Here is an 18,503-nt window from a genome sequence, read left to right as displayed (position 1 = left end):
AAATGGGATACAAACATAGTGGCTCAGACTTAGCCATAAACAATCACCAATCAACAGAGTGCTTTAGGAGCATAGAAGAGAGGGGTGCAATTTCATTGGTCTTTCAGCTTAAATAGTAAATTTAGTAACCTTTCGCAAACCAAAACCGAGTTGTGGACAGCATCCTTACAGTAATGTAACATGTCCTGGGCCATTTATGAGTCTGCCTGCACGAACGTGTGTGTGTGTGTGTGTGTGTGCGTGCCGTGTTGTATTCACTGTACCATCACATACCTCATAAACGCTCACTAAGCTGAGTCTTACCCAATGGACCCCCTTCTGGCAGACCTCAGGATTTCACAACGGGCGGTGGCAGCCAGGCAGGCAGCGGCAGCAGTAGGCTTTGGGAAGCGTCCCAATCGCCGCCGCAACACAACACAACAGAGCCCGGAGGGACACAGATTTCTCATATCTCAGCGCAATCACACAACCCCTCATTTTAGAGGCCTTATGCTCTTTATCTGACGACGAAATCCCTGGCCCACATAACCCTATCGGCTCTCTGGCAGCATCTGCGTGTATGGACAGTGTTGGAAGGCACGTTCTTTAATTTAGTGATCATAAACGTCCGATTTGATCACCCCCAGCCCCCCCCCCCTCCCCCCAATTTTGTATTGGAACTGGAGTCTCTACCACGGCCCAGTTGTACGAGTACTGGTTCGGTCCAGCGGTCCAGTTGAAGCCAGGGGCCTGTAAAGTGCCTTGATGAATCAGCAGGGAGAGAGAGAGTGAGAGAGACTTTGCTTTCCCTTTCCCAGCCCTCTGATGTGAAATGGCCTGGACCCCTCTGGAGCCCCAGTGCAGAAGTCCTCAGCATAACCTCCACACAAGTCCGCAAAACCCAGCGTGCGACTCCAAGCTAATTCACGCGGCCGTCACCAGAGCTTCTCAGAGAGGCTTTTCCCACGCCCTGCCGAGATGATGATGCCCCTGAACCAAAAGCTGGGCTGTGACTTGGGTTGGGGTTAGGGCTGGGACTGCGACTGCGGTTTTTTAAAAGGGGAGGACAGGGGATGAGCTTTGCCAGGCCATGTTTGTTGTTTTTGCTTCTGCCTCCTAGAGTGGAGCTGCATGGGAGACACATTATAGCCCATAATATATATACCCCCCCCCCCCCCCCCAAGTTGAGTCAGGCTTGCTTCTAAGGTTGATGCTGCGGTTTTGGAGATCCACAGCTGATTTTGTGATTTCAAAAGCGTTGAGAGGTCTCAGTACCTCTGTCTGGTCTGGCTAGCTGCAGGGATTGCTGCCGTGGTTTTGAGGCCCGTTGTTGATTCGGTTATTCATAGATTCAGGACATGCTAAGCCAATTTGTACAATTTGAGGATTTGGTCACTGACTTCAGGAGGCAAAACCAGTGAAGTGATTAGAGGCTTGAGGGTGTTTGCTTTGTGCAACCATCTCTTGTTCTCCTGTCTGTTCTAATTCATGGTGTGTTAGATTCAGAACCATCTGGGTTATTTCAAAACCCTGGACTGATTCAGGTGGTCTCTTAACCCCTAAATGATTTGAAACCATATGTGAGACACAGCAGGATCTAATACTGATTTCCGGACACAAAAGCATATCGGGAGTTTGGGGTTGACAGTGTGGTCAGTTTGTGCTGCCAACAACTCCTTTCCGTCCAGCTTCCCCAGCTGAGTGATTTGGAGATCCAGGACTGATTGTGTGATTTTAAAAGGCAGCATTCAGGGATAAGGCTTTGGAGTGGTTTTATTTAATTGCCGTGTTGAAGTATTATACTCTGAGTTCCAGAGGCAAAACCATAAGACCGGGGTTGCCAGGTTACCAAGGTATTCTACCAACTCCTAGTTGACAGATGTGATTACGGAATCATGGACTGAGTCAGTGATTCTTACACCAGAATTGTAAGCCATTGCTGAGTATTTATGCACCAATTTCAGGAGGCAGTTGTATGGGTTCAGTGTTGAGAGGGTTGTTGAGTGTTGTTGAGTGTTTTGATTGTACAAGCAACTCTATCCTGTTTGCGCCAATTTGTGGGTTTGATATCCATGAATCTCTATCAAATGGATGTAAATGAATAATCAGCACAGCTTACAGATCTAATTCTTGGAGCCGATGCTGACTGTACTGCACTAGTTGGTAGGACGGATATCCATGAATCTCAATCATGAGATGGAAATGAATTATTAGCGCTGCTTAAAACTAGGGATGCAACGGTACACAGTACATTATCGAACCAAATTTGGCAAACAGTGGTGAACGTTCGTGGTGAACATGTTTTCTTTGAACAGTTAAATTGGAATGATTTGGTGTGAACATTCCATTTTAACGCTAATTACATTATTGACTTCGTCAAACTCACGTCCAGGTTCACTGTATGTTCGCGGAGAACTACCACCTCAGACTGTTTGCGATTGTTCGCAAACGTTCGCCGAAAACTCAAGGCTAACGGAAAACTGTTCGCAAACGTTCGCCTATGTTTGAAAATTTGAACGCACCTCTGATCTCTCTGATTCTTGAAGCTGATGCTGACTGCACATTTTGTGTACGTTAGTGCAGCCCCGGTCCTGGTCCCCCTGTTTTGCACTGTGGCTGTCTGCATGGGAGCTGCTGCTCCAGCCTCTGCTCCTGCTCCTGCTACTCCTCCAGCTACTCCTGCTGCCCGGCCCTGACTGCGGTCTGCAGCAGTAACTGTAGACAGATGTGTGAGCCCAGAGTTTTCCTGTGTGTGTTGGGCCCAGGCCAGGCGCTAATTTGCCCCATCCCCCCCACCCCTCACCCCCCCCCCCCCCCACCTCTGCTTGTCATTGCAGTGCTCAACCAGCTGGAGGAGCTGCTGAGCGACATGAAGGCGGACGTGACACGGCTGCCCGCCACCCTATCGCGCGTGCCCCCCATCGCCGCCCGACTGCAGATGTCCGAGAGGAGTATCCTCAGCCGACTGGCCAACAAGGGCACAGAGACGCACACGCCGCCGGTAAACACACATATGCGCGTGCTCGTTCACACACACACACACACGCACACACACACACACACACACACACACCAGTACACCAGGGTTGTTGTTGTTGTTGTTAGTTATTTCAGGAAGGTACTGTATTATTTGTAAGTATAAAATACATAATAAGTGTTGTATCTAATCAGGCCCAAAATTAAACAAGTATGCACTGCACCTTTAGTAGACTAATTAATTAAATGGATTCCATAACCATAGCATACCAAAAGTCTTGATGCATTTATTTGAAAACTTGCAAAACCAATGATGGTTAGATGATAATGTGCAGATTATTGCTAAGTTCTGTAGTGATGTAGTGATATAGATGAGTCATTCTCCTACACACACATGCACTGTTACTAGGAGCAGGCAGTAGGAGTAGTCACACACATGCACTGTGACTAGGAGCAGGCAGTAGGAGTAGTCACACACATGCAGGCATGCTCATCTACATGTGTGTGTGCATATGAGTCACAGGAGAGCAGGTGGTGATCAAGGTTATTAAACTAACACTCCCTGGAAGCTGCCCCCCCTCTCTCTCACACACACACACTCTCTCTCTCTTTCTCTCTCTCTTTTGCACACACACACACACACACAGGGCAATCTAAAAAAGGCACAGTCGCAGTGCTGATAAATGTAGAATCATCCATGCAGACACAAACAACAGACCTGCCAACAAAAGCTGGGTAACACACACACACAAACTCAGAGATTTGCCAACCCTCCCACAGACACACTTGCCAACAAGGGCACAAAGATACTTATAAGGCCAGAGTGTGCAAACACATGCAGGATAGACTAATGAAGTGCGCCTTCTTGCATACTGAAGACTTTATCCCATTCATCTTATGTAGAAAAGGTTTGCAGACTTCAGATAGTTAACTTTCATTTCCAACACTAGGAGCTTGACTTGGAATTGGTACAGATTTTCTAACCACAGAGAGTTCCATCACTGTCTCATCAATGTTTCACTTAGTTAAATATTTGTCCAGAGACGAAAAGTAAAAGCAAAAGATTCTTTCAGCATTTGTTATCCTCCAGCTTGCTAACTAGGGCAGCTATAATAGATGAGATGAGGTAAAAGAAAAGTGACGATCTTCCTAAACTTATGAGTCTTCTACACCTTAAACATTGCCATGCAGTCCTCTGCTTTGTAGTAATCTAAACTTAGTGTTAAAAGACCAACTGCAGTCCAACTTTGCCCTGGTTCCCTCCTCCTCCAGCCGATCCCGCCGGGACCGTACGCCACCCCACAGAACTACGGTGCCCCCTTCACTCCAGCTCCACCAGGGGGCATGGGTCTGGGAGGGGCCAACTACACCCAGATGCCCCCGGGGTCCTTCATATCAGGTCAGTTCCCATGGTCTGCTCTTTGCCCAGGAGGCTCTCCTAAAATGCTGATGAATGTCTCACTAGAACCCTGCAGTTGTTACTGCTACAGAGTTTGTCCATAGTGGTGATTGAGAGGGGACAGAAATCTCCCCAAACACCCAACAAACCCCCCCCCCCCCCCCCCCCCCCCCAACCATCACCACCACCGCTATCCCATATTTCTATGTAGAATCTCTGAGGCTGTTATGCTATTTCCACAGCGGGGGTTGAATGATTTGATTTTAGCACTTGATGAAAGAAGTTATTATTTCAGTGCTCCTATTCGGGTCAAATTCTACCATTGCAAAGTACAGCTCATTTAGTGTCTGTGAGTATTTTGGGGTATCTGCTTATTTTGGATGTGAAGATGGCATTTGGAATTGTTGCCAAAAAGAAATGGGAAAAAAAATCTGATAGGTTTGGAAAGCGAAATGAACTATTCCCCTCCTGCAAACCATCAAGCTGAAGCTTTAAAATGTTTGATAAACAGGGTATGTTCAGAAAAATATCAGGCGAGGTTGTATTTCTCTGGCTTTATCTCATTACATCTCTGCACCACATTAGCAGTCCATCTGCTGTGAGCTCAGACGTGCAATCGTGGAAATCAGATGGAAAGGGAAGGCACCATGCACATGCAGATGGTGACATATCAGACATCACTCAAGCCTGTTAGCCCGAGCAACACTTACTGTCCAAGAAATACGCTCCTACTTAACAAATTAGCATTTCAAGTAGGTTATCACCTAATGATTTGAGAGTTTGCGTCCTGCATTACAGAAAATATTGGGTGGGTTCACACAATAACTTTATTCATTTCGCACACCAAAACTTGTCAGTTCCACAGTTACTGGCGAGATTTTGTCTTCTATTTGCTCTTGAGCTTGTGGTTCCATTGCTAGGGGAGCGGTCCTACCCTAAGGGTTTCACTGGTGAAGGCAACCGAGCCATGCTTGCATAGGAATATAGGGAACATTATGGTCTTAAAGAACGGCCAGGGTTTAGGTAAGGTTAGAATTTGGGTTTGGTCAAGCATTTGGTGACTCACAGTTTTTTTGAGCATTTTTGGGGTTTTTTGAATTTAAGGCATGCACACACCATGGCAGAATTATAGGTTGGCCACTGGGCAGCAGCTGGAGCTGGATGCAGTAAAACGGAGACGGTCCACTCCTCCACTCTGTTGACACTTATTGCTTTGGATGTTTCACGACACATCTTGAAAAATCACAAAAAGGACTCAAGGCTATACACATTACAGCCCTCAAGAGTATCGGAGGGAATTGTTGACATTTGTTGACTGTCTTGTAAACCAGGTTGTGTCCCCACTTGATCTTAAGTACTCGATACTGAAGTATATCATGAACACGGTCTACTTCTTGTATTAGTGAATGTGGTCTCAGAACGTGCTTGGTGTTGGGTTATTGTTAGTGGTTGGGTTAAAAGTGGGTGTCAGTATGCACTGGCATGGAAAGTGCATGGGATTATTGACTCTCTAGCAGAGACTGATGACTGAAATGGGATGCAGGTTTCTGGTTATGGGAAGAGCAGTGGTTTGTGCATTACCATTGGAAAGCAGCAGAGAGCAGCCCAGGGACGAGCTGACGAAACAAGCTCCCGGAGAGCAGGGAGAGTCTGCCTGGTGTCATATCTCAGCATCAGAACAGAAGTCATGCATGCATCAGCACAAAGGTGTAACAGTTCAGATTTCAAAGAACTTGGCTTACACTCAAGAAATGTCACCACCTCAGTCAAGCATTGTACCAGTACACTAACCTCCATGTTGACATTAAACAATATGGGACTGTTTGATTCTACAATAGACGTCTGCATCAAACATGTTTGTTGACATGTCTCCCCTAAGGTAGCTCAGCTCAGCTCAGCTGTCTGTTGTTACATGGACAGCTGAACATTTGAGGACATCTGGTGAAAATTTCAGAACATCATTATCTGACATAAATATCTCCTCATGATTATTCCAGGTGTGCATGTGGCTTCACGGGTGAATCTAATTCGGGGCCGCACCGACAAAACAATATGTGCAGAGTGTCTGCATACCTTTGCCCACGGCTGGTCTTTCATGTCCAGCAGAAGTGGCATTTGAACCAGACTCGATGGCTATACCCCCGTGAACTTGCGAGAACAATGATTATTTTGTTATGCTGGAGGACCTTGGCGACGAGACAGGCTCGCCGGGCCCGATGTTTATTCAATCAGGCCCGGCGAATTCAGACAGCAGGCGTGCTTTTCCACGATCGCTTGCTTTTAATGAAAATATGCAGATTATTCTCCCGATGCTCTCGCCGAGCGAGCGCTGCCTTGGATGAGAAGCGGAGCCGAGACGGCGTTGAAACCCTTATTGTTCTTATTAAGTGTTGAGTGAGATCATAATTCCATTCTAATTAAAACTAAAATACCCCCAGCGGAGCGCTGGCTGGCTCGCTAGGTTGTGGCAGGCCAGACCAGGCCAAGCCAGGGACGGGCTGAGAGGCTGGGTGGCGCTTTTAAAAAAAAAAAAAAAGTTATTTATTTCTCTTTGTTTTGGTGAGAGATGTCAGTGCGTTTAGTGAAACACATACAATTTTCTCACACAACATCTACGTCTGTGTGTGTGTGTGTGTGTGTGTTTTTTTCCTGTGGGGGGGGGGGTGTTCTGTGAGTGACAAAAGTTCACCTCAGTACATTGGTGGGATGAAAAAAAACTGGTGTTTGTAGGCTGTGTGTATGCTGCACTGTCTGCACCGGGACTTGAAGTGTGTTGATGTATGTAATCACCACATGCTGAGAAAGACGAAGTTGCTTCTTTCGTGAGGATTGAGTTTCACCCACACACCCCTAACCCCCACCTCCCTTCTCTTTCTCTTTCAACTGAAAAAGGAAAAAAAGGCAGTTACGTTGATGCTCGCCTTGCCAAGCTTCAGCGTAGCAGAGCTCAGACCTCTTTTTTTCATTCCTTTACTTTTTTCCCTTCCCTTTTGCTCCTCACAGACTTTTCCCCCCCTCTTAATGTTGCTTCTGGAGATATTTTTATAAAGAGTGAGCGAGACACAGAGAGAGAGAGTGAAAAAAAATTACTACAGCCGTCTAAAAATCTGGAGGCTCTTGGGCCTTTCTCTCTCTCTCTGTCTCTCTTTCTCTTTCTCTGCCGGGGGCCCCTGGGGGCCGATGCTAAACCCCTGACTCGCGAAAATAGCCTCTCGGCCCGACTGGCCCCCTGGCCCGCCGGAGCTGAGGGCTTGATTGAGCTGTGGGGTTAAATGTGTGTGCGTGGGGGGGGGGGGGGACAAGGGGGGGGTGGCTGTACGCAGTGAACTCAGGCTGGCTAAAAATATGTGGCGCACGGGGAGCTTCGGTCTGGCCAGAGGTCTGGCCACGGCGGCCCCGTCTTAGACAGCGAGAGAAGGGGGGGACGCCAGAAGGACAGACAAAACAAGAGATTAATAGAAAATGAAAGGCCTTAAAAAGAAGTAGAGGGTGGAGAGAGAAGTGGGGGGGATTAGTAGGAGTGTTGCGTGAACTCCAACTCCTCTCCCACTCACAGACTGTAAATAAAATGCGAGTGCAGGCAAGAGACCATTCCAGTCTCTTTCTCTGTTTTTTTTGTGACGTTTCTACTATGGCCAGGCTTCTTGTGGTCTGCACAGGCAACAAGCAGCAGATGCAGGAACATAATGGTCTCTGCAGTGCATTTGGACCCTGTGGAATGTGCATTTTATTGTCCTTATTCTCACTCTGTACAGTGTGTTGTATCCCTCTGAACTTTGACACCCACAATGTCCCTTTCAACTGTGAAATGGAAAACAATCAAACATACAAAAATAAACAACATTCAAACTGGCAGAACTACGAATGAACGGGAGTGGACCACCTTCAGATACCCTTACCATTTACCTTTTTACAACCCTTTTAAAGAGATGTTTTTTTTTTTCTCACACATACTTTTTCAGCTTTTATGGCAATTGAGATACCCACACACCTTGCATCTGAATGCTACCTCTTGTTGTTATGTAGCCCTCGGCAACGAATGTCTCTATGAGCCGGTTGAGATTGAAAATACTGACACACCGACCACCCTCCACCAAAACTCCGACTGTCCCAGCTCCTGTTCCTTGGACCCCCGTTACACCACTCTATCTGTCCTTGGGGTCCACCGCACATGGACACATCTGTCTTAAGGGGCTCAGCTTCAGCACCACAGCTCACTCTCTTAGGCCCAAACCTCGGTGTGTTTTTAGACCACCATGTTCATGCTCTGAGCCCAGCCTCCCACTCCCACCCCCCCTCCAAGCTACCGCACTACAACTCCCAGGTCGCACCTCTCCTGCTCCTACTGCCTCTGCTGCTATGTGCTGCTTCTGCTGCTGCTGCTGCTGCTGCTGTGCCTCCCCCTCCCTCCCCTCTGCAGTGTCTACAGTCTGCCACCTTTGTGCCCCCCACAGACGCCGGCTCCTGCCTGAAGACCAAGGAGCACGACGTGGCGCAGCGGCAGCGCGTGGTGGACCTGTGCGAAGGACGGCAAGTCGGAGGGCTCCATCGGGCAGGAGCTGCGCATGCCCCAAGTCCACCGTGCACAGCATCATCGTCAAGTACCGCGTGAGCAACACGGTGGAGAACCTGCCGCGCAACGGCCGGCCCAAGAAGCCCTGAGATGGAACCACCGAAGAAAGAAAGGAACCGGGGAGGGGGAGAGAGGGGGACGATGCAAGACAGAACCATGGAGCAGAACCAAGCGGAACATTACACTTTCGTGTAAAGACAGGGGGAGAACACAGGAGAACGGGAGCGGGGCACCACATAATGCTTCCAAAGACCGAGAGAGGGGAGGAGAGAGAGGGAGGGAGGGAGAAAAAATGAGAAGGGAAAAGGGGGGCCAGGAACAAAAATCAGAGGAAAAAAGGCACATGGAGAATGAGACATGGAGGGAGGGGAGGAGGGAGGGAGGCCGAGTGGGGGTAGTGTTGGTGAAGGGGAAGAGGTAGAAAATATTTTAGCAGATAGAAAGAGAGGGAGGCAAAGAGAAAGGGAAACAGGAGGCCCTTTTTCTGACTTGAAGGAGAGAAAGAGAGAGAGAGGAGAGAAAAAAACACCTTTGGACTGCCAATGCAGAAGTGATAAAGTCATCATGGGTAATGTGAACAGGCAGAGAGTGCAACAAAAAGAGGAGGATTAGAGGTGAGGAGAGAAAGAAGAGGAGGAGGGAGAGAGAGAGAGAGAGAAGGAGTGTAAGGGAGGGAGAAGCCGGCCAAATGAAGGAATTACTCTGTTGACCCTGTTTGGGGAAAAAAAAAAACGAAATGAGAGAGAAGAGAGGGGAGGTATTTGGACTTGTCAGAGGCAGGAGGCAGATGGTAAATTCTCCAGCTCCGTTCTCTCTTCCTCTCCTCTCACCACTCCAGGAAATCCTCTCCTGCTCTCCTTCTTTCCTCCTGAAAATCCTCCCCCAGCCCTGTACAGCCCATTCATATCAAGCTTGGAGAAAGACCCCCCCCCCCCCCCCCAGCCCTGTACAGCCATTCGTATCAAGCTTGGAGAAAGACCCCCCCCCCCCCCCCCCCCCCAGCCCTGTACAGCCATTCGTATCAAGCTTGGAGAGAGACTCCCCCCCCCCCCCCCTACACTCCCCTCCTCACGTACATAGCATTTTTTTTTAGCACTGTGTGCCTCTCTTCACTGATGCTTGCTAAAGCCTCTTACTTCAGTCTACAACCTCCTCACACACACACACACACCACCACCACCACCACACCATGTTCTGCACTGTTCTCTTTGGTGAACCGGAGGGTTTCCACTGAGGTTGCTGTCATGTCACATTCCTGGACTCTCCATCTTTGGACTGCGCTCATACAGTATTGCAAACGCTTGGAACCACGACTGTCAGAACCGCCAGCACAGAAGTGTCAAACCTTGGATCCTTTTTTTTTTTTCGCTCCCCCTCTCTTTCGCCACTTCGTTCTATAAACATCAAAGAGGAAGGGAAGTGAACGTGGGAACTCGTAAACAATGCTGTCCCTGGCCACGCCACCCCAGACCAATCAAATGAGCTATACACTTGGAGATGCACCAATGATAAACTTCCATTCACCTCATGTCTTTCTGCACTGCACTTGGACAACACACCAGTAAACCTCTGTGGTCGAGGGGGGACAAGTGACCAGGCCTGGGGCTATTGCACAAGCCGACATGTGGTTGTAGCTTTTTCTTTTGTTGCGCCAGAGAGACTTGAGACAGAAAACGAGTGAAGACTGTGTGTGAGCACATGTGAAGTGAATTATGTGTGGAGACATAAATCAATGTTTGGAGAGGGGGGGGGGGTTGTGAATGAGTGAATTACAGAGTTTGAAAGGTGAGCTGGTGAGAAGGTAAAATATCCAAGTTGAGTGCCAAGTTGACTTGTTCAAAGAAAAAAGGAGCAAAAAGATTGACTTGAATGAATGGATCAGGATAGTGCCAGAATGAGTAATGTGGATGGAGTATATGTGGATGACTTGATTGTGTTTGGGGAATGAGTGTGCAGTGGCTGCATGAATGAGGCGGGGGGGGGGGGGGGGGGAGAGAACAAAAGCACCTTTGGCCTGAAAGTAAAAACCGTTTTGAGCTCCTGCTCTGTCTGCCTGGAAAGGAACTGTGAATGGCCTAACCTGTCAGACCAGCTTCCTCCAACCAATCACTACACAGATCAGATGACTTTGATACTGTGGGAAAATAATACTGTATGGGTGCACACCGGGACACACAAGACACGCGCATGTGCACACACACACACACACACACACACACACACACACACACAATATGCTTGCATAGACAGATATGCAGATGTGCATGCATGCACACACACACAGACATGCATGATTGCATGAACACACACACACACACTCACAGCTACTCTGGTTAAGCACATAAACACTCTCCTACACAAACAATAACCACTTTGAGTGTTCTTGTGTGTTCTGCAAAGATGCATAAAGAGACACACAGAAAGGAGTGTGCAAGGCCTGGAGAGCGGCAGGAGACAGAGCGCGGGAGAGAGGGAGTGCCTCCACACTGGCGCTCGTCTGCATGCAGCCATGTGCGATAAACTGGTAGTGCGTGGGAGGCGAGCGAGCCCGTGCTCAGTTAGGGCCTGTTTTCTCCGCCGCAGGGGTCACTAATTTGTTGCGTAACAGCGGTGGCTGTTTAGATAGGCACCGGTCGGAAAACACCGCTGCCAGAGTGCGACACACTACACTCCTCAACCTCACACCGTTTGTTTTTCTTCTGTTTTCTATCTTCCGCTTTTCTTTCTTTCTTCCTTTCTTTTTTTTTTGTTGCATACATGGAGTTGCAGCGCGTGCCCAGTGCACAGGTAGAGCCAAGGTGCTGGAGCACACTGAAGAGATGGAATGGTGGTTGAGGGATTCTTGGACTTCTCCATGGGTCTTTGAGATAGGTCTGCAGCCTTCCTCCTCTCTCTCTCTCTCTCTCTCTCTGTTGTCCCTGTGCGGTCGTTTGGGCTGCTCGCGCTGCTCATTTTGTGACTAAGCAGGATCCCTCTCTGCATCACGGCGGCCTCTTTTGGCACACACTCAACAATTCCCCCCACACTCCCCCCCAACACATACACACACAGCCTCTCCCCCCCCCCCCCCCCCCCCTCTCTCTCTCCTCTCTCTCTCCTCCACATACACAGACACACACCAGCCTCTCTCTCTCTCCTCCACATACACAGACACACACAGCCTCCCTCTCTCTCTCTCTCTCCTCCACATACACAGACACACAGCCTCCCTCTCTCTCTCCTCCACATACACAGACACACAGCCTCCTCTCTCTCTCTCTCTCCTCCACATACACAGACACACACAGCCTCCCTCTCTCTCTCTCCTCCACATACACAGACACACACAGAGACGCGCACACACACACACACACACACACACACACACACACTCACATTCTCCCCCTCCAGCACTTGGCTCTGAAATGCTCCCTGGTGCCCCTCGCACTGTTGCGAGGGCACCACTATGTCTGCTAGACTGACTCACTGAGCACTACGAATGAATCTGCACTATGCGCCTGATTCATCAAAGCAGACCAAAGAAAACTGTAGAATAGAATAGAATAGCATAGACGATAGAACTGAATAGAGTAGTTCGAATGAAATAGAATACAATTATGCAGTAACAGAGAAGCTCAATGTTTTATGCAGTAATTGAGAATATTGTTTTTAAGTATTTCACTCATACCTCATCTTTGCAAGTTTCTGGAACGTTCTACCCTGTCTCCTTTGAGTGATCTGGTTGGTGACACGATGCTTGGTGCAGCAGGAGTTAAGCGATTGCTGTAGTCTTCCTTGCTTAACTGGCCCTGTGTTTTACACAACACCAAGAGTTTCATGGCACTGATATTAACGTTTTGACATGTTGATTGCTGTGATGAGTTGTCCTTATCATTACTTGACTCTATTTAATCTGAAGGGGCGTTCAACCTCAATCACTTATGAGATACCCTCAAAATGTCATCAAGAATGAACGCACTAAACAAATCAGAGTTTGATAAGCTAAATCAGATGTACTGATTGGGGTTACAGAACTCAAAGGGAAACATCCCAATCAAATCAGACGTGCCTGATAAGGATTGTGTGCTGAGACCCAAGTTAAGGGTCGTTCTCACCAGGAACGATAACTATAACCATAAATATAACCATAAAGATAAAAGCGTCCACACTGACCAACGATAAGAAAAGTCTCTCTTTGTGTTGATGAATGTGATGGCTAAAATGTGATGGATTCTGATTGGCTGTCAGCTTTTTAGCGTTCTCAGAATCGTTCTGAAAGTGATCCCCAACGATATCGTTCTTCATGTCGTTCTAGTTCTAGTTTATGTGTGGATGTTTTCATTCATATTAACTAGAACAATATTTTTCTGCCGTTATTGGTATAGATTCTTGGTGTGAACGGCCCTTTAGACTGGAGTCTCCATTGCTGAGTAGGAGCATAGACCTGAAGGGAAGGTTATGGAGCCAATGCACCATTATTACACCAAAACCAAATCATCATATGACTCCAATTAGTGGGCAGAAGTTACTGGGCTTACTGGATTAGTAAGTGAGTCATTCCAAAGGTTTTTTTTTGTGTAGCTGATAAACTGAGGCTTTACCCTAAGTAACATAATTGCTATGCAGTGTACATGACCATGAAGACGTGTGTTTGTGCACACTCATGCAGATAGATACAATCTGCATCCATATGATCCTCAAGTTGTCCTGCCTACTTTGGTCAATGTAAAACCAAACTGGGGTTATTCTTGGCATTATTTTGTATGAATATGTATGAATAATATGATGATATGCAGTATTATGGTACAATGATATGAATGTATAAGCTCCTTCATTAAAACATGTTTTCAGTTTATTTTGGTGGACAGTGGTCTTTGGTGTGTGCTGGGCTAACATCATTTCCTGTTGTATCAGCTGATGTTCTCTCTTTATTTCTACCTGCTGGAAATGGAAAGAGAGACGCAGGGCAAAGGCCCGGAGAAAGAAACTAAAGAAACAGATGAGGGACAGCAGGAGAGAGAGAGCGAAACTGAAGAAGAAACTGAAAAGAAAGAAAGACAAGAAAAAGAAAGACTGTAAAGAAAAAGAACGAAGGGACCACAAAAAGAGTGAGCTCAGAAAGAGGCGGAAAAAGAGAGATACGGCTGAAAGAGAGAAGGACAGGAAGGAAAAGACAAAAAGAGAGAACACAGAGAGGAGAAAGAAATACAGGGACAAACAGAGGAGAGGAAGAAGACATGACATCAGGTACGTGTAATTGTAGGGTAGGAAGACTGGAGACTCAGTGTGGGCTCACCATGTTTAAGACAAACCAAGAGACTCGGGCACAGGCCTCAGGAGCTGTGGATTTGATGTATGCTTCGCCAGGTCAATTGAGTCCAGAGAAATATTTTTATACATGCGTATAACGTGCCTTGTATTTCATGCACTCTTCAATGCAGATACTTAACTGTGTGTGTGTGTGTGTGTGTTCACAGTGCTTAATGGGCCTCCCATGTCGGTGAAGAAGGAGCAGCGCGAGGCTGAGCTGATGATGGTCCAGCGTGGGAGGGAGCAGCGGAGCGGAGAGGTCATCTGCATCGACGACTGAGTCTGACTGAAGTCCCTTATGTAGACCTCAAACAAACACACACACACACACACATACACATACAAACACCCACGCACACACATACACATACACACACACTTACTCACACACTCCCACTGCTGGGTCACGCTCATTCTAAGAACGTCTTGCCCCCTGAATGCTCTTGTATTGACTAGAGACCCACACACTCACACACACACATAACACAAACACATGCACACATCTGCACAGACACACACACACACATGCATACATATTAATGAGAAACTACAGTCCAAGTCCCAAATCCACAAACATCTGCTCTTATAATCTACAATCTCCCCAGGCTTGCCCTTGCATTGCACAAACGAACTTGCAAATACACACACGCACACACACACATTCACAGACCCATACACATACACACACACACACACACATACACACTCCAAATGTGCACACATACCTGTGGTCCATACTATCGCAATCTCTACATGTTTCACTCTATCTGCCTCAAAGCAACTGATCTCTCAATCCCAGAAGCAGTTTGCACGCACACGTACACACACACACACACACCCAAACTCACACACGCCCTCACAAACACTCCCGCCACAAGATGCAAACAAAAACATAACCCTGCTATCTTGCCAGTGACCGCTACATGAAGCTGCATGACTGTATGTGAAAAAAAAGAGAAAACATTTTGCCTCCATTGACCACCATTTGTGTTCCCTGCAGGCATGTTCCACTAGCAGACAACCGCCACTCAGTCACCATATCCACATTAACACATTACAATCACATTAACGTCAAGTAGTGCTTACATTTATCGTTAAAAAAAAAGACTGTCGACTGTGTCGATCTCCAGACCAAGGTATAGGTGTCCCTTCTACCAATGGACTCCAGAACCGAATAGACTTTCATGGGCACACTCCTACTCAAAGCATGAGTGAATGGGGTAAAGTTAGGCACTCCGTTGATAGGCGAACAGGCTTCATACAAATACAAATCAGTGGTCAGCTCGTGGGCAATGCCAATAACGGGTTCACAGCACTACGCCTAGCCATTTTCGTAGATGCACCATACCGCTATGTCATGGATTTTTTTATCCAAGATTTTTTCCTTACATTCCTTCCTGGAATGTAATGTGTATCAATCCTTTTATGGCGAGATCTACCTTGTGTCGTTAACGGTTTGATAAACACCTCTCTACACAAAATGATGGCGTACGTACAACAGCCTTAAGTATTCTGTCGATCAGTGCAATCGGAGATTGAAAGATTAGCTGTTAGCAGCGTAGACACAGAATGGTCCTCCCTGTGTGAGGGGGGTCGCTGGAGCATGGGCTGTGGCATTGGGATGTTTCTAAAGAGTTGTTTATGAAAGGCCTTGTAACTGTACAAGTAGGCAACAAGGCAGTTTTTTTCTCCCAGAGAATGTTTTGTTCGTTTTAGAGTGGCGAGCTATTTCAAAGCTATCCTTTTACTTGCCCCCCACCCCCCCGACCCCAAAATAAACCCCCCTCCTGACCTCTTGATCTCTCCTCTGAACACACGACATCCTTTACGGCCCCCTATCTCCTCCTCCCTCTCTCTCTCTCTCTTGTTTATTTTTCCAAGTTTCTAATCCTCCTTTTTACAAGACTCTGTGATATCCTTTGCATATTTAAACTTGGTTCAATGTGTTCTCGTGTGTTTAATTCTTGTTATTACGACTGCAGTTCATATTATTATCGTTGCCGTTGCTGTCAACATTGTCCTTGCTGTTGCAATTATGAAGCTTTTACCAAATTAAAAGAAGAGAAAAAAATCAAGAAAAATTGAGATCATTTAAACATTACTGTGCTAGTTTGCGTTCCATCGTGTTTCTCTACATCGAGCATCATATAGCCTACATTGAACGAGGAGGTTGAAGGAACTTCGGAATTAAAAATAATAATACAAACATCTTTTTCTTGCTTAAACTTTCTACAGATAGGCCTTGCTAATAATCCTAGACTTCTAGTCTAAACCCTGGAGACGTGACAAGAGTGTAACGGAAATAACGCTATTCTCCAAAATCAGCAAGCTGAAAAAAAAAGTCAAACTCGTTCCTCTGGAAAAGGCCTCTGAGGCAAAGATTTTTTTGCTGTCTTTTGTTTCTCTCCTCACTCTCCGTTTCACTCCAAATGTCCTGCACATGTACACACTGACATGCTGTACGCGCCTTAATCAATGCAGAGTTCAGTAAGTACAAAGAGCTCAAGTTAACCAGGAGTTGTCTACTCCTTACATGCTTGCTGTTGTAGTCTACGATTAGCTAGGCCTCAACTTGTACTGACTTCAGATTATTAGGATAATAGAAAGAGTTAATTTATTTCCCCAACAAGCACCCCCTCCCCCCCAGTCCGTGGCAAAGTATCCTTTTCAAATGAAGACTTTCAAATAAGTATTATGGCAAGTGATTTATTTGTCAGTCAGTGTTTCGCAACCCCCTTATCATAACTGAAAGGCTTTGTCAAAATACGCACTTTTTCCCTCTCTTTCCTCTGTCTCTCTTGCCCTTCTCTCACTTTCATTTGTCAATTTTTTCAGAGATTGTCTTTGTTCTGTTTTTTGCCTTTTTGTTTTTCATTTGTTTCTTGGTATCCGTCACTGTGTAAGAGTTGTGGAACCAAACAATCAGTGACAGTGTTGTTTAGTCCATTCGGGCGCCGTGCGGAACATGTCAATAATGCATCTCTCATTTATTTTGTTCTTGTTTTGTTTGTAATAAAATAAAGTAAAAAAATCTAAAATTAAAAAGGTGTGTTGTGTCGTCATGTAAGACGTAGGCAAGGCAAGTGGGGAAAGCCAGCGTGGCAAAAGCCTGCCATCGGCTGCCAAAGGTCATTAGATAACCAGGGAAAAATAAAGGAAGTTGGAAACAAAGTGAATAACGCATCCCTCTAACTCATGAACTCACAAGCAGCATTGAGAGTAGTGAGGTCCCTGACTAACACCAGAGAGGGTTAAAGCGGAGCTAGTAATCAAGGATCTTTGCTAACACCAGTGTTTCCCCTAGAATTTTTTTCCAGCAGCGGTGCTATTACTTGGGGGGGGGGGGGGGGGGGGGTGTTGTTGCGCATTTTTTTTTATTTATTTTTTTTATATCATACCTTCGTGTTTCTTTTGTGGACATTTTCAGCTTTCTTTTACATTATTGGTTAAAAATGATAGAAGAAAAATGAAATGGCACAACCCAGAAAAAGATTATTTACAATTTATTTAAATTTGTCTTAATGGCAAAGGCCACACCCAATCTGCGAGCACTTAATTTTTCTGGGCTTTTCAAAGAACATCTCTAAGGCTCTTTGGTAATTGAATTGAATTGTTGGGGGGCCATTAATGCTGACACGCATGCAAGTAGCCAGATGCTCTCCTTGTAGTCTATTTCTCAGTCCCAAAACAACAAACCCACGTATAAAAAAGTAAATACTCACTTTTCTTCTACATCACTCCCACAGTTACCATACAACTCACTCACAATTAACTCGAAAAGGACCTAGGCTACTTGATTGAAGTGCGACCGTTCGTCTCACCGTCAAGAGAACGCTGAAGTTATGAGAACACGTCTTTCTGATAAGAGAATGTAGGCTCCTATATGTCTAATGCCGCAAACGTAGAAAAGGTCTGTTTGTGATAGCCTATTATAGCTAAGTGGACAGAATTTAGGCTATACGTATATGCCAACATATGCTCATATTTCCTTTAACTATCAGAAAGTTTAAACAGGCCTAGACTGTGTTCGCCTAGCTTTCCCATGCAAACATTACATGTAGCCCTACGCTAACGTTACAAGTCTAGGCTACAATTAACGTTAAGACCATACACCTTGTAGCACATTGGTTTACTCTATTGCATTACTTACGTTTTAATAATTTGTCGTTGAATGTTGATGGAGGCTCATCTTTGGGAAATCAGCTCTCTGGATAAAATTGTCAGCCGGAGCAAGAGTTCTCAGAGTTGACAACACCGGACGTAAATCCAATCAGCAGTAAGAACCGC

General features: G+C 46.3%; 1 protein-coding gene across 4 annotated transcripts in view; it reads left to right on the top strand.

Moving 5' to 3' along the window:
• Nucleotides 1–17,479, top strand: part of chd3 (chromodomain helicase DNA binding protein 3) — a 56,104-nt gene extending 38,625 nt beyond the window's left edge. For 3 of the 4 annotated variants that reach the window (XM_042071070.1, XM_042071071.1, XM_042071069.1), the window contains exons 38-40: nucleotides 2,817–2,980; nucleotides 4,228–4,354; nucleotides 13,862–14,331. In XM_042071070.1, the coding sequence (XP_041927004.1) occupies nucleotides 2,817–2,980; nucleotides 4,228–4,354; nucleotides 13,862–14,163 (593 nt within the window). In that variant the 3' untranslated portion in view covers nucleotides 14,164–14,331. Of the gene's footprint in view, nucleotides 1–2,816; nucleotides 2,981–4,227; nucleotides 4,355–13,861; nucleotides 14,332–14,383 lie in introns of those variants that run through there. The other variant, XM_042071072.1, reaches the window with a different exon arrangement.
• Nucleotides 17,480–18,503: the final 1,024 nt, after the last annotated feature.

This window comes from Alosa sapidissima, chromosome 18 (genome assembly GCF_018492685.1).
Source record: "Alosa sapidissima isolate fAloSap1 chromosome 18, fAloSap1.pri, whole genome shotgun sequence".
Taxonomy (NCBI): Eukaryota; Metazoa; Chordata; class Actinopteri; order Clupeiformes; family Clupeidae; genus Alosa; species Alosa sapidissima.
Note: the sequence above shows the minus strand (reverse complement) of the source record. Positions and strands in the feature narration are given on the sequence as shown.